Here is a 14,392-nt window from a genome sequence, read left to right on the forward strand (position 1 = left end):
CATGAGCCCAGAAGCGGGGACCGAAGCCTGAGCCTCACTGTCCTGGGCAGGAGGGGGCAAAGCCGAAGCCCAAAAGTTTCAGCCCCCGGCGGGAGAGCCTGTAACCTGAGCCCCACTGCTCAGGGCTAATGCCTTTGGGCTTCGTCTTTGGCCCGAGCCCTGGGTGATGGGGCTCTGGCTTTGGCCCCAGCAAGTCTAATGCCAGCCCTAGCAACCCCATTAAAACGGGGTCACAACCCACCCTTTGAGAACCACTGTGATAAAGATTAGAAAAGTGCTTCCAGACTTGGCTTACTCTTATTCAAAATATTGTCAGTGTGGACTGAGAGGGGAAAGCAAATCCATTCAACTGCAGATGTCGCACTGGAGCAGCATGCAGCACTCAACCTTCCCAGGAGCTCAGAGCTAAGGAGACTTCAGTCTTTCTTCAGGGAGCGACAAATGAATGTGCATCTTTCCAATTAACAATGATTGATTATTCATATTACTATAGTGCCTAGGAGCCCTAGTCCTGGGCCAGGACTCTGTGCACTCAGTGCTGTACAAACAGAACAAAAGACGTGAAGGACACAGAAGATATGTTTCATGTTCTCTGTGTTTATAGATCTTCCTACTGTATTTTTCGCTCCATGCATCCGATGAAGTGGGCTGTAGCCCACGAAAGCTTATGCTCAAATAAATTTGTTAGTCTCTAAGGTGCCACAAGTACTCCTCATTCTTTAATCAGTGTTTTGTTTATTTACAAATCCTGGTCAAATTCTGTCTGTCTGTCTCTCTGCTAACTGAACTTCTATTCCACAGTTGGAAGGGCATTCCTGGCCCTTATTTATGACGCATGGGCCATTTCTCCAATCCCCGCCCGCCTGCCTGCCTCCAAGATCCTGGACCAGGGAAATCAGTGGGTTGGCGGTGTTCAGTCATTGATTTGAATGAGTGGAGGATCAAGCCTGCAATCCAGATTTGTGCACAGAAAAGGCTGAATGAAAATTTTTTTTTATTGTCCCTGATCCGTTTCTCTGGGGGTCAGGAGAGGAGAGGGCAGGCTCCAAAATGGAAGCTTTTATTTCAATTTCTTTCCATTTGAAATGTATCAAATTGATTCATTGAATTTTTTGGAAAACTTCTAACTAAAAAAACTTTTTGTTCCATTCAAACTGTTTCACAGAAAAGAATTCCAATTTTTCAACCATCCCTAATAATAAATGCTGCACTTTTTTACTTAGCCATGCTGAATACCCTGCTCCACTGAGGCTGCCTGCAGCTCTTCCATCTACCAGAAAGGTGAAAACACATACATTGGGCAGCTGGCTGGACTGTAATGCCATTAGAGAGAGCCAATATTGCTCAGAGTGGATTTACTTACTTCTGCTTTTGAAAGATTACGTTGACCTGGAAGATCATAGTGCACTGTTTCTTTTGAAAGTGCGATTAGTCGGAGAGGAAAAACCTCTCTAATGTTTTCGAAGCACTGGTTGGTATTTTCCTGATGGAAAGCACTTGCGCTGTTGTGAACTTTGGCTGCTGGATTAAACACACTGGGTGCAGTTTCCAGTTTAAGGGGACATCTAAGCAATGCAGCTGCAGTTGAGTGGTCAGTTTCCTTTATACACAACCCCTGTGAGGGAGCTATACTTCCTCCAGTTTAATTTGGACAGTCTCAGGCTGAAGCTGAACTTATAAGTGCACATTTCAGAAGAAATTAGATTTTAAACTCTTTAATTTTAGTAAAACAAATGAGCTATAGATCTTTGTTTTCAAAAACATTCTCCGTCAGATAAAAAGTGAACAAGAGGATAACTTTATTTTTAACATGATTGCAGCAAAGTTTGAAACTTTGCAGGTAACTTATTTTTATCTGTTGCCTACTAGAGCTGTAATGAAATTCCAAGTCTTTTCATTTCCCCCTTGAATGAGGTTTCTCTAATGGTTCCCCTGGTGTGCTCCATTAAAGAGCTGAAGTGTAGAGGGTGTTAACTCTGTCTCGGCAAATTTCAGTTTGAGGAATGTATATTTTGCCTGCCTTAGTTCCCACCTCAGTTTCATCAGGATATACTGTCATTTTTGGGTCTCGCTAAATTGATTTTATTTATTCCATTTCCTCCTCTTAAGGTGGAAATTACAGTATCAGACTTATCACTGTTCCTGTTTTTTGGTAGTAGAAATACCTTTTAAAGCTAAAAAGGAAATAATAGGCCTAATTCACCCTGGCCGTTACTCTAAGAGACTTCAATAAACTTACATTGAGGTAAATTTTGCCCAATGACCCTCCAACTTTTTCTGATTCTAGCACTGAATTCAAAAGGAAATGAATGAACATTTTCAATGGCAATTGAGTTAAATGGTGATTTGTGATGCATTTCAGTGAAGAGAGAACAGAACTGAGAGCCAGTTCCTCTGCTACTGGCTGATGTGTGATGATGAGTGAGTCGCTTAACCTCTCTGGATTCTGTTTCCCCTCATGCCTCTTGTTTTCTTGACTGTAACCTCTTTGGGACAGGAAATGTGTCTCACTGTTTTGTTCTGTGCCTAGCACAATGGGGCTCTGATCTCAGCTGGGAGCTCTAGGTATAAGCTGTATGGAATGGAATAGGTGCTTCTGTCATACAAAGAGTAAATAATTGGGAATGTTACTAAATCTGTGTAAGCTGACCATGGGTTCCTGTTGTCTGTTGTCAGCCATACCTAGTAGGGCTAATGAATACTGGATTTGTACTAACCTTCGCAGCCTGTACAAGCTGTACTGTGCACTGGTTCCATGCCTCATGCTGTTCAGCTCCTGACTGAACCAAACCCTGTAGCTTGGTTGCTGCATTTCCGAGGAGCCTGGGAAGAAAATTATTTCTATTGCACGTGTCTATAAACACACACTCTGTTCACCACTCTACGTACCCACCATGTCAAAAAGACATGTCTGAAGTGAGTATTTTAAATGAATTGCATTTCAGGTACCCTGAAGGCAAAGAGCTTTGGCCATGGAAACTGAAACCATCTAACCACAAGTCAGAGAAAAGTACTCGGGCAACTCATCAACTCCACCCACAGCAGCTCACATCTCTCTTTAGCTGGGATTCATGTGAGAGAGAGCAATGAATTTAAAGAAATGGTGACAGTATTTACAACTGGTCTCCGACACTGCTGCCTTCAGTACACGGGGTCAGATACTGTTCTAATGTACTACAGTATGACTTTACGGTGACTTCAGGGGAGGTACTCTGCATTTACGTTGGTGTAAACAGGAGGAGGATTTGGCTTGCTGCGTTGTCCTGGGTTCCAGAGACCCGCAACATCACTTGATCTATAAATGTGTATAACCTATGTATGTGTGGACTTGTATCATTACTATTAATTTGTTGTAGGACTCGATGGCTAGAATCCGAATTGGAGCTCCATTGTGCTACACAGACCATTTGGAGAAGGAATTAGTTTCTTAAGCATCTGATGTTTTATTTTTCTTGGCAACGTTTAGAATGGCACAGAGTTAAATTGCCCAGCAATCTCTCTGGATGACAGAGATTCCATTTGGTGACTTGTATTTCTAGTGATTTTTATTTTTATTTTAGAACCCAGTGCTGCTCAGAATTTGCTAGCTTTAATTATGTATGGCTTTAAAAATCCTACTATTCTGCATTAGAAATTTAATATTAGTGGGATCTGGAGCAGGGAAAACGGACTCACTTGCAAGGGTACCACCAGGAAAGGGCAGAATCTTCATTTCTGTGAGAACAGCATGACACAGGTTTTTGCTACATTTAAACTACAGTCTCCGTTTTTTAAGCTGAGAAGCCAATTTTGGTGGCTTCCTTATTTGTGATGAAGGATTTGAATTCAAGGACTACTCGAATGTTAAACTTGGAAAAGTTTCTCCTCCAGCCGCTCTTTACTGACCTGGTTGCTCTGTGCCGATAGGCCTCTGCGTAAATGTCTGGTTTGAGAAAGTCCGCGCTGGTCCGTGCCTGACACTTTCCAGAGTCCACTGAAGACAAATAGGCGGCTGATGGAGGGATGGGCTGGCCAGAGTGAACTGCTGCAAGGCACTTTACCAGAAACCTGACAACAGGGTAACAGAATGGGTCCTCATCTCAGGAGGTTTCCAAAATTGCACCATGTCCTGAAAGTGACCCCTCTTGCGGAGACCTGAAGCTTCTTCAGCTGAAGCCAGATGCAAACCCTGGGAAGTGTATTTGAATACCTACCAGGTCATGGTTTGGAAACCTGGGGACTTACTGTCAAAATGTAGGACCCTTTCTCCTCTGGTATGAGGTGGGGAACGAGGTTCCACATTTCCTTGTCACAAGTTCCTGTCTCCTCCTGTGCATCCCCACCCAGACTACATCACATTTGACATCCAGCTAACCAAGCAGGGCTGGACGGACCCTACACCACTTGTTAAGCAAGGACTCCTTTCAGCTGCTTAGTAACCCAAGCTGTTCCCCACTCCTCTACGGGAGCCAAGCACTCAGCCTCAGTGGTGCACAGAGCTTGGGGAAAGAACATGGCTTTGTGAGTCTGGCTTAACTAGTGGACTTCAAACCCAGGTCGAATTTTAGTTTAGTTTTGATTTTCGGACACTCATCCTTAAAGAATCTGTTCTTTGCAGATGCAATAGGCTGTACTGAACCTGTTTGGTCTGTGCAAACTACTGGAAGGTGTCATGAGCCTCTCTGTGTGGTAAGGGAGGAGCGGTGAGTTACTGTGTCCCATCAAAAGTCTAAAACCCACCTGTTCAGAGGAATTTTGTTTTCTGCCTGCTGTTTGCAGTAACCTGATGTGATGGGCCTGGCTTTCCACAGGGTCTGGCTAATGTGTGTCCTGATGAATGCTTAGAATTGCTATTGCTGTTAACATGATTCCATCTGTGTGGTGATTAGATAATTCTCTTTAAAACTACATGAGCCACAAAAAAGGAAAGTTTAAAACCAATTGGTGTTTGGTGCATTTATCCCCTTAAAAAAAGCATGAAAGATGCTGGCATGAGAGCCCCAAATACTGAATCTCTTTTTCCGTGGACAGGTAGACAGACAGAAGCAGTGTGAGCTTCACCACCAAGTCCCATTGATGTGGCTGACCTGGATGGACCATCTCCAGGAGTAATACAGTACAGAGGTCATTTATGAGTCCGTCCTATCTGTGGCATTGCTGGTACTGCCAGCAAACGTAGTGGTGGGGGTGCGGTGTGGATCTCTCTCTCTCGGGATGTGGACTAGATTTTTCCTATTTTAACTAGGTGCATGTTTTATTACTGCAATTAGTAAAACACCTTTTACTGTGTTTTATTCACTGCAGATAATTAGTAGTCTATGTACCCAAGGGAGAACAACAACATGCCACAGCCTGGTCTAAGTGGAATAAGTTTAAATTCTCGAAATTGAAGCTTAATTTAAAATTACCTTAAAAGGCAACAAATTCCACTGAAAACTTTCCCCTAACTTATCGTGTGGAGGGGTATTTTCACTTCCCCTCCCAGTGACAGGATCTTGAGGTAGGTACAATGTATCCAATCTGTTTACAACCTGCCCCCCCTGTCCCCATGGACTCTCAAGACCCCAAGCCCTGGGGACGGGCAGCGACTGTTCTCCCTCCTTCCCTGCCTGCTGGAGTGAATAGTGAATCGTTTGTGAAATGGGTTTGCTTTGGGCATGCATTATAGGAAAGCTGCTGAGGTCCTTGACTGCTTTGGAGAAGATGCTGTAAGGAGCGCGAGGACTAGGAGGCAGGTTATTACACAAACAGGGCTGAAGAGTTACCTGGCAGTCTGCAGGAACAGGACTGTGTTTTCCCCTTCGTAAGTACAAGAAGCGGCTAGTTTAGTATACAGAAAAGGGAGTCCACTCAGCGCAGAGTAACCGTGGCCTCCACAGGCCCTGAGACAGACCTCCACTCCCGCAGTGCAGTACTCTGTAATTATGGCTTTAATGCCTGCAGTAAGGGCATGAAGCTGTGTAAAGCAGATACATTGTTAACAGTGAAGGAGTTTGGCCCTTGGCCACACAATTTATGTAATGAAGGCCATTAAAAGTTTACAAAAAGCTAAATTACTGTATTCTCTGATAAGTCTGACTTCTGTAGTGTAGGTCCTCTGGCTGCATGGACATGCAAACTCAAGGGCCCGATTTTTGTCCATGTGTATCCTTGCGAATTTGCACATGCTCAGACCACGTGCACTTTTTCTAAACCGTGCTGCCAGGTGATTCATAGGCTGTGTTTACGTGCCCCTGCAGTTTGGACTATGGGCACGTGACTTGCAGCATTCCTACACTGTAACTCTCCTGTGTGGAACAAAAGGTAGCTAGTTTGCATTAACTTAGTCCTGTTTGAAGAGGAGTGCATTAATGCGAACTAGATACCTTTTAGTTCATGCCGCAGCATTCACATGGAGGAGTCCCAGGCTCTGGCTTCCTCATTTCTCTGGGGGTGCTCAACCCCTATCCCCTTCCCCAAGGGCCCACACCTGGTCTGCCTCTTTCTGCTCCTGCTCTGCCCCTGCCTCTCCTCTTCACGCCTTGTTCCACCTACCCTGAGTGTGCCCCTCACCCCAGTTTACAGGCACTCACTGGTTTGCCCCAAAAGTTACATTTTGATTCTCAGCCCAGAATAGGGTTGCCAACCCTCCAAGAATTAAAGATTAAGCTTTTATTAAAGATTGTCATGTGATGAAACCTCCAGGAATACGTGCAACCAAAATTAGCAACCGTACCCCAGAAGTTAATTTTTTGTGAGTGTGGAAAGACTGAAGTAAATCTGAGCCATGTTGAACTATTGGATCATTGAAACAATGTTTTCTCAAGCTAAAAAACCTTTCAAATGTTGTCTTTTGCACGCAGATAACTCTGGACGTCCAGATCTGAGCTGTAATCTCTGTGGGCCTTGGGCAAATCATTTAACATCCTAGTCCTTCATTTTCCCATCTGTCTAGTGGGGTGCTTTGTAAATTATTTGTGAGATCTAGGGATTAAAATGCACAGTGTGTGCAAATAATAGTAACAATTATTTTTTTATTTTTTGTTGCAAATTACCTCAGGTAGTGAATCAAAATTCTCCTGTCTGATCTCTGTGTATCCTTTGTTGTAGAACTCGTTCACGTAGGCGTTCATGAAATGAAAGGCATAGGCTGTTGCTAGCAGAGGTAGTAGCTTCTGTTGCTGAGTCTGGTAGTCTAGGATTTTTGCCTCTGGGTCACTGTAGGAAGATGATTTATGATTATAAAGTATGGAAAGCTGTGGACAGCAATAATATTAGTTTAGTGTGAAATGTCTTGGTAGACTAAGGAGCCCAAAGTATTTTTGCTTTGCACACAGGATAGGGTGACCAGACAGCAAATGTAAAAAATTGGGATGGGGGTGGGAGGTAATAGGAGCCTATATAAGAAAAAGACCCCAAAATCGGGACTGTCCCTATAAAATTGGGACATCTGGTCACCCTAAGGCAGGATCCTTGGTCTGAAAGCAGCTCACAAACTGACCAACTCTCGCCGATGTTTCTGTAATAAAGGTAGGACCAGCGCTATGGTTTCTCGTGCCCTAGGCGCACGTCCATTTCGCCGCCCCCCGCGCTGATCCCGCGGCTCTGGTGGAGCTGCCGCAGTCATTCCTGCAGAGGGTCCGTTGGTCCGTGGCTTCGGTGGAGCTGCTGCAGGCATGCCTGCGGGAGGTCCATTGGAGCCGCGCGAGCAGCCGACTGTCCGCCCGCAGGCACGACTGCGGCAGCTCCACTGGAGCCGCGGACCAACAGCCCTTCCGCAGGCACGCCTGCGGCAGGTCAACTGGAGCCGCCTGCCGCCCCCCCAGCAAAATGCCGCCCCCCGAATAATCCTGGCGCCCTAGGCGATTGCCTAGGCTGCCTAAATGGTAGCGCCGGCCCTGAATAAAGGCACAGAAGGTTAAAGGTGCTTTAGCAAAATTTCTTCTTCAACTGGGAGAAAGAAAAATTGAAAATAGAAGTGGAAAAACCCAAGCAACAGCAACTTCCTTACACAGAGACACACACTTAAAAATTGCCTTGTGTTGTTATCAGTATTAACAGTCCAATCCAAATGGTCAAACTTCAAAAGCTCTCTTGAATACAGAATATGTATTTTTTTAATGTGCACTGTTAGGTATCATATACTTTTATAATCTTTAATCTACCCTGTGGGTCAAACCCTGCATTTCTTATGAAAATATTTGGACCTTACAGCTTTTTTAAACAGTCTAATTTATTCACTTTTTTCTGTATTTAGTTTTTTCCCAAAATTGAGCTTGTCAGTGAAACTAAACTAGTCAGCTTCCTATTAGCAAAGTGGTGCAGTGTCTGGGTTGCACGTTTGAAGGAGACTTTCATCTCAGAATTTCAGTGAAAATGAATAAATAAGTCATGAAAGTGTTCAAAGTTTTGGGTCGAAGTCAATTGGACAATAGCCATAAAATGCAGTCATTACACAGAGACTTCTAATGCTAATACAAATTCTGCACTGTGCAGTGTAGCTATTCACTAGGGACAAAGTGGGTGAGGTAATATCTTTTATTGGACCAACTGCTGGTGAGAGAGAGACCCTTTCGAGCTACACAGAGCTCTTCTTCAGGTCTGGGAATGACATGGTTACACCAGCACTGTGTTTGCTAGGGAATCAGTGTAATGTCTCGTCCATTGATAGAATGGGACTGAAGAAGAATTCTCTACCCCATCAGTGTTTTTTTTTTCAAGATTCTGCTGGATTATGTAAACATGAAGGGCGGCCAATCAGGGAGAAAATAAGTGATCTTTCCTGGCTGTTGGATTATATAAATATAAAGCTTGGGTCTTATCTCAGGCAGTAATTGTGAATGGGGTCTCCTAGGATTTGGCTGAAAAGCTGTTAGTGGAAATAGCGATGGAAGATGTTGATTTCCTTCCTCAAATAGAAAGGTGAATAAACTGATGACATGGTGATGATATCACACGTGAAAGGAGACAGGAATAAAAGCAGAAGATAGAGAAGGGGTGCACACTGTGACACTGCATCTGTCCCCTTGTTTATCCACATGCCATTACCCCGGGTTCAACTTGGACTGTCGGCGAACCACCGAATATCTGGTGGCGATGGTGCAGGCCTTCAACAGCGTGGGTATAACTTCAATCCAAAGTATATGAATGCGTGTCATGATCATGGTCAAGTAGTTAATCTTATCGGACCCTCGTTTCACGTAGGTGCCATCTGGTAGAACCTAGACTTTGAAATACAGAGAAATAAAACAGCACCCACAGAGGGCAGTAGTTGGCTTCAGTAAAACGAATGGTTCTGTGGTCATTTTGGAGCTAAATATTCCAGTATATAAGGGATAAAGTGCCCATTTTTAGATACACATGCTCTTTCTTCTGCTGACAACAATATATTTTGCCTGCATCATAATCTTTATCCCAGCGATTCCCAAACTGGGGGTTGTGACCCCCAAGCGGGGTCACTCCATCAGCGGATGAGGTCGTAGCAATCCTGCATGTGTGGAGGATACCATTTTACAAAATGGTATTCTCTGAGCAGCACAACCTCTCGCACACCGTACGTGTGAGGTCATGCTGCATGGAAGAGGCTATTTTGCTCTACAAAATGGTACTTTCCATGCAGCATGACTTCACACACACACTGAGTGTGCAGGAGGTCACACTGTGCAGAGGATGCCATTTCGTAAAGCAACATGGCATCCTCCACGCAGCATGACCTTGCATGTACGGTGTGTGCAAGATCATGCTGCACGGAGGCTGCCATTTTTAAATGGCGTCCTCCATCCTGACTGGGGCTATGGGAGGCAATACATCTGAAAATGGAATCATGGAGGGAAAATGTTTGGGAACCGCTGCCTTAGCCGCTAACGTGACTCCTGATGTACAGAGTACATTTAGGATACAAGTAAATTCCACCCTCATCTACAATTCCCAGTGATTTCAATTGAAGTTGCATGCACGTCTTGAGGATAAAATGTTGCCATAAATCTAGATGTTATAGGATCTGCTTGAGGTGTTTGTAATTTAATGCCTCACGTACCTGAGAGAATCTGCTCAGCATGTTTTCTCTAGGAATATTAATGTTCTGCAGCATGAGATAGCCATTGTCAATGTGTTCAAAATTCATTTTGGGACCGATGTCTCCCACAATAACCCCTAAGGAATGGGAAAATGGATCCTGTTTACTTCCACTGGAACTTTATTTTTCTTAACACGTCAATAAATTTGTAGATCTAGCACAAGATATTCAACTCCCTGACCCTTCCCTTGAAGAAAACTTTCCCCACGGTGTGAGGGAGGTAAATGAATCCCAAAGGGCTGTCTGCCCACCTTACCTATCGACTGATTTATAGGTGCTGCCTGGGGAATAGAGTTTGAATGTTAATACCAAAAATGGATACAGCAGCACACCTAGGAGCCTTGACATTTCACAACTGAAAGTAGATTTATGCTGAAGCTGCCAAAGGGCATTGCCAATGATTCTTCAGTTAAAGGGCTTGGGGTATTTATAGCTATGCTGGGCCAATGTTTGACAATTGTAAGCATTGCTTGTGACTCCCCTGAAAATTCAGGAAGATCTTTATAAGTACTTGGTCCTACATTGGGACAGTTGTCGGGTGTCCATGTAGGACTATTCAAAATTGAAGGCCAGTGTTTAGAAAATATGTTGAGAGTGAACTAAACAAGGAAACTGAAACATCATTGTAGGATCTGAAGTAAATTACCTGGTGCAGGTGAATGGTCACGAAGGCTGCGGATCTGCAGGATGAAGGCATGCAAACCGTAGCACTTTCCTTTAATATACAGCTGGGCAAAAACCACAGCGTGGGTTGCTGACCTGCCCACTAGAAGGGGAAAGAATACCAGGTTTCCCTAAGATTAGATACAATAAATGCTTTTACAGTTAAATGCAGCAGACATTGGTTCTGTTTGACGTAACACATGGAGTAGTCGATAGTGAATGGTTCCTTGAGGAAGATGTGATGTAGTATATTGAGCAGAGACCTTGGGAGCCAGGAAGTCCCTGAGTAGTTCTGCTAGCACTTTTCACTTTCTGGATTTTCTTGTGCAAATCATGCAATCCTCCTGCCTCGGTTTCCCTTTGAAATGCTATGTAAATAGTTAATGCTCATACAGGTCCTAGAATATTTAAGATGCAATTGAAGTGCTAAGTATTTTGTAGTAATTGCCTTGAGCTCTGCAGTTGTGTGTGGAATGTGTCATCCTCAAACCAAGGGGAACCTGAGACACTGGCTTGTGAGTACAGGTGCTGATTCTCTGCTCTTCTGTAGTTTTCCAGACATTGGCGAATTTGGCCTCTCAACACCCTGCAGAGGGGGTACTGTGTGTGTTATCCCAGTGTTGCAGGTAAGGAAGCAAGCACCAGAAATGAATGCCCTTATCCCATGGCTCCTGGTTCCATTCTTCTCTGTAACCAGAAAACTATTCCTTCCTTCCACATGCGGACTAAGGAAACGAAGCCCAGTCCTTTCGCTGGTTTCTAGTTTCTAAAGGTACTTTGGGAAAGCCTGCCATCTTCTAGTATAAACTGATCGCAGGGTTCATTGTGATCCATGAGTACCCGCAGGGAGAAGACATCTGCCACTTGTGGTATTGGGGACTGTGGCTTTACAGGCTGAGCTTCTCAGACAGATGCTGGTTGGGGTGTGGTGAAGCTCTTATTAAACACCCTCAGCTGGAACTGGACACAGAATAAAGCAGAGCTCTTGCAAGCACCTTAAGCATTGAGTGATCAGTGCACACCACAAGAGGGAGCCCCTGCTACAGCAGGCAAAGGGTCTGCATTTCCACACTGCATTTGGAGGTGGGCTTGCAGCCTGTGTAGATGTACCTGAGCTAGCTTCAGTCGAGCTAGTGAGAGTATCAACAGCAGTGAAACGATGGCACTGTGGAGTAGCCAGCCCAGTGAGTACCCAGGATCCCAGGCAGGATAGAACTGTCCGTGCTGCAGCCCATGTTACTGCAGCTTCACTGCTCTGCTACCTAAGTGTGCTAGGTTAAAGCTGCTTTGAGCTGTGTCTGCACATGCTGCAATCACATCTCCAGTTGCAGTGTAGACTGACCCAAAGGCTTAACAAGATCCAGTCACTGGAAGTTGAAGCTAGAAATTTTTAATTGGAGATAGGGTGAAATGTTTAACAGTGGGGGAAAATTGACCCGTGGAACAACTTCTCAACAGGGTTGATAAATTCACTATCCCTTGAGTCTTTAAGCTGAGACTGGAAGTAACTCCAAGGTCTGCTTTAGTTCAACCACAAGTCACTGGGCTCGTAGTCTCATTTGGAGCAGAGAAGAATGATTCCCTGCATAGCAGGAGTCACTAGGTGGATATCTCTGGCCTGTGTTGTGCAGGAGGTCAGTCTAGATGATCATAATGTCCATTTTGACTTGTAAACATTTATTCATATATTTAAAACACTGTCACAGAGTGTGGGGGAGTCCGGCCTTGCACCCCTCTTCCTGGGACTCACAGTGACTTTCAACCAGCCAGTAAAACAGAAGGTTTATTGGACAACCAGAATGCAGGTTACAGCAGAGCTTGGAGGCACAACCAGGACCCCTCAATCGAGTCCTTCTGGGGGTTCAGGGTCTTTGGATCCCAGCTTAGGATTCCCTAAATTCCAACCACCCAGCCCAAAATCAAAACTAAACTCAACCTCCTCCAGCCGGCCCCCTCCCTTTGTCCAGCTTCCCGGGCAAAGGTGCGGACACACCTCCCTGCTCTCTGGCTCAGGTTACAGGCTGAGCACCTGTCCCCCACCTAAAGACATCCCCGGCTCTCCCATCCGGCACACAGACAGTCCCTACTCCATCAAAACACGTTGCTCACCAGGTCACTGTAGCCCTAAGGTTTAATCTGCTTGCTTGCATAGATGTATCTTTTCTTAGAAATTTGAGTATTTGATGTAATAGGTTTATAGATTTATATTAAAAATAAGTTTGGCTGTAATGCAAGAGACCTACAGGCCCAAACCCTGTATATTAAGCTAAGGCAAAGTTAGCACATTTTGGGACCCTTTTCCTAGGAAAGTAAGATGACCTCTTTTTGTTACTCAAATAGATAAAACACCTACATAGATGTCTAGAGATCTTTACCTAAACCAATAGACAATGAAGGATGGCAAAGGGGATTTTTCAAAGTTGTAGCCACAGACTTAACAAGTACACCACAAGTGCGTACATGCATACTAGCCTTTGGGGTAAGTGTACCCTAACATTCCTGTGGGGGAAGGATGAAATTTGGGCATAAGAGGAAGGATTTCCGACTAATGCCCTATAAAAGGGCGATTCATTTCACCATTTTAGAGGCACTCTATCCACTTATCTACTCTTCATTGTCTCCATCTTCAACAATGTATCGATGCTACCCATCTACGATGGCTATTAACTATTAGCAGGCTGGACCTTGTTTCTTTTCAAACTTTTAAGTTTTAAGGGGACTAGGCTAAGCTTGGTCTCCCTACACTTTATTTCAGTTCAAGGTTTATTGAGTTAAGTTAGAGAGTAAACAGCTTTAACTGCTCTGCATTAGCTGCCTTAGCTAGAGGTGTGAAACCAGAACTGCCAGAGGCGTGGTCCCGTGTCTTCCAGCACCGGGTTATTAAAACAGAGTGTGAGTATTAACTAAAGTTTGCAGCACACAATATTGTATTATCATATATATCTCTTAAATAGCAGAAATACAATTGCAACTCTGTAATTCTAACTGTTTTGCCATTTTCTTACTATTTCATTATTTTAATAAAAGGTCTTTATGACTATATCTGTCTCAGTGTGAGCTTCCTGTCATACCCCCGAAGGTCCTTTTATAAACTCTGTGAAGCCTGATTGAGGACTAACTTTATCTTCTCATCAAACAAATTGGTGAGCCTAACCCCATATGATTTAATATCCATAATAATGATTATTAATTAAAAATAATTAAATTACATTAAATTAAGTTGATAATTTAAATCAACACTACTAACACACCCCATATCAGGCAACAGCTTTAAAAAGTAATCTCAGTATGGTTCAGGGGGCAAGCAAAGGCAGCCTTGACACCCACATGAGTTAAGTCAGGCAGCGGGAGGGGATAGTGACTGAACGGTGCAGACTAGGAACACTAGAGTGTAATTCTGAGTTTGGTACTTACAGTCTCCAGGCCACCACTTCATTGCCGAGATCTTTGGTGTATTCAATGTAAATTCCTGAGTGGAAATGTCAAAAATCGCTGTTGTCTCCAAACCCCGAAGAAATGTCCCTGCACAAAGATAAATGGACATAATCCCTCAGTATGTCAGAAGGGTCACCTGAGAGACAGACACCCCATCCTCGAGTCTTCACCGCAGAAGAGCGACACTGGACCTCTGGTAGATCGTTAGCTCCCCCTTCCTACCAGGCCCCTTCCTCTCAGAGAAGGATCTGCCAGAGACTG

The 14,392-nt window shown here is 44.2% G+C and overlaps 2 protein-coding genes across 4 annotated transcripts in view; both read right to left on the minus strand.

Annotated features, from left to right (window-relative positions):
• The window catches only part of LOC127053211 (uncharacterized), a 361,256-nt gene that overhangs the window by 328,042 nt on the left and 18,822 nt on the right, over positions 1-14,392 (minus strand). The gene's annotated exons all lie outside the window — the stretch shown is intronic.
• ACOX2 (acyl-CoA oxidase 2) overlaps positions 1-14,392 on the minus strand; it is a 29,220-nt gene that overhangs the window by 7,302 nt on the left and 7,526 nt on the right. For all 3 annotated transcript variants that reach the window (XM_050957367.1, XM_050957368.1, XM_050957369.1), the window contains exons 5-12: positions 14,111-14,218; positions 10,680-10,799; positions 9,995-10,110; positions 9,007-9,179; positions 7,014-7,176; positions 5,745-5,935; positions 3,886-4,047; positions 2,718-2,823 (exon numbers count right to left, since the gene is read on the minus strand). In XM_050957367.1, coding sequence (XP_050813324.1) covers positions 2,718-2,823; positions 3,886-4,047; positions 5,745-5,935; positions 7,014-7,176; positions 9,007-9,179; positions 9,995-10,110; positions 10,680-10,799; positions 14,111-14,218 — 1,139 coding nt within the window. The remainder of the gene's footprint in view (positions 1-2,717; positions 2,824-3,885; positions 4,048-5,744; positions 5,936-7,013; positions 7,177-9,006; positions 9,180-9,994; positions 10,111-10,679; positions 10,800-14,110; positions 14,219-14,392) is intronic.

Source organism: Gopherus flavomarginatus, chromosome 6 (genome assembly GCF_025201925.1).
Source record: "Gopherus flavomarginatus isolate rGopFla2 chromosome 6, rGopFla2.mat.asm, whole genome shotgun sequence".
In the NCBI taxonomy this organism is placed as follows: Eukaryota; Metazoa; Chordata; order Testudines; family Testudinidae; genus Gopherus; species Gopherus flavomarginatus.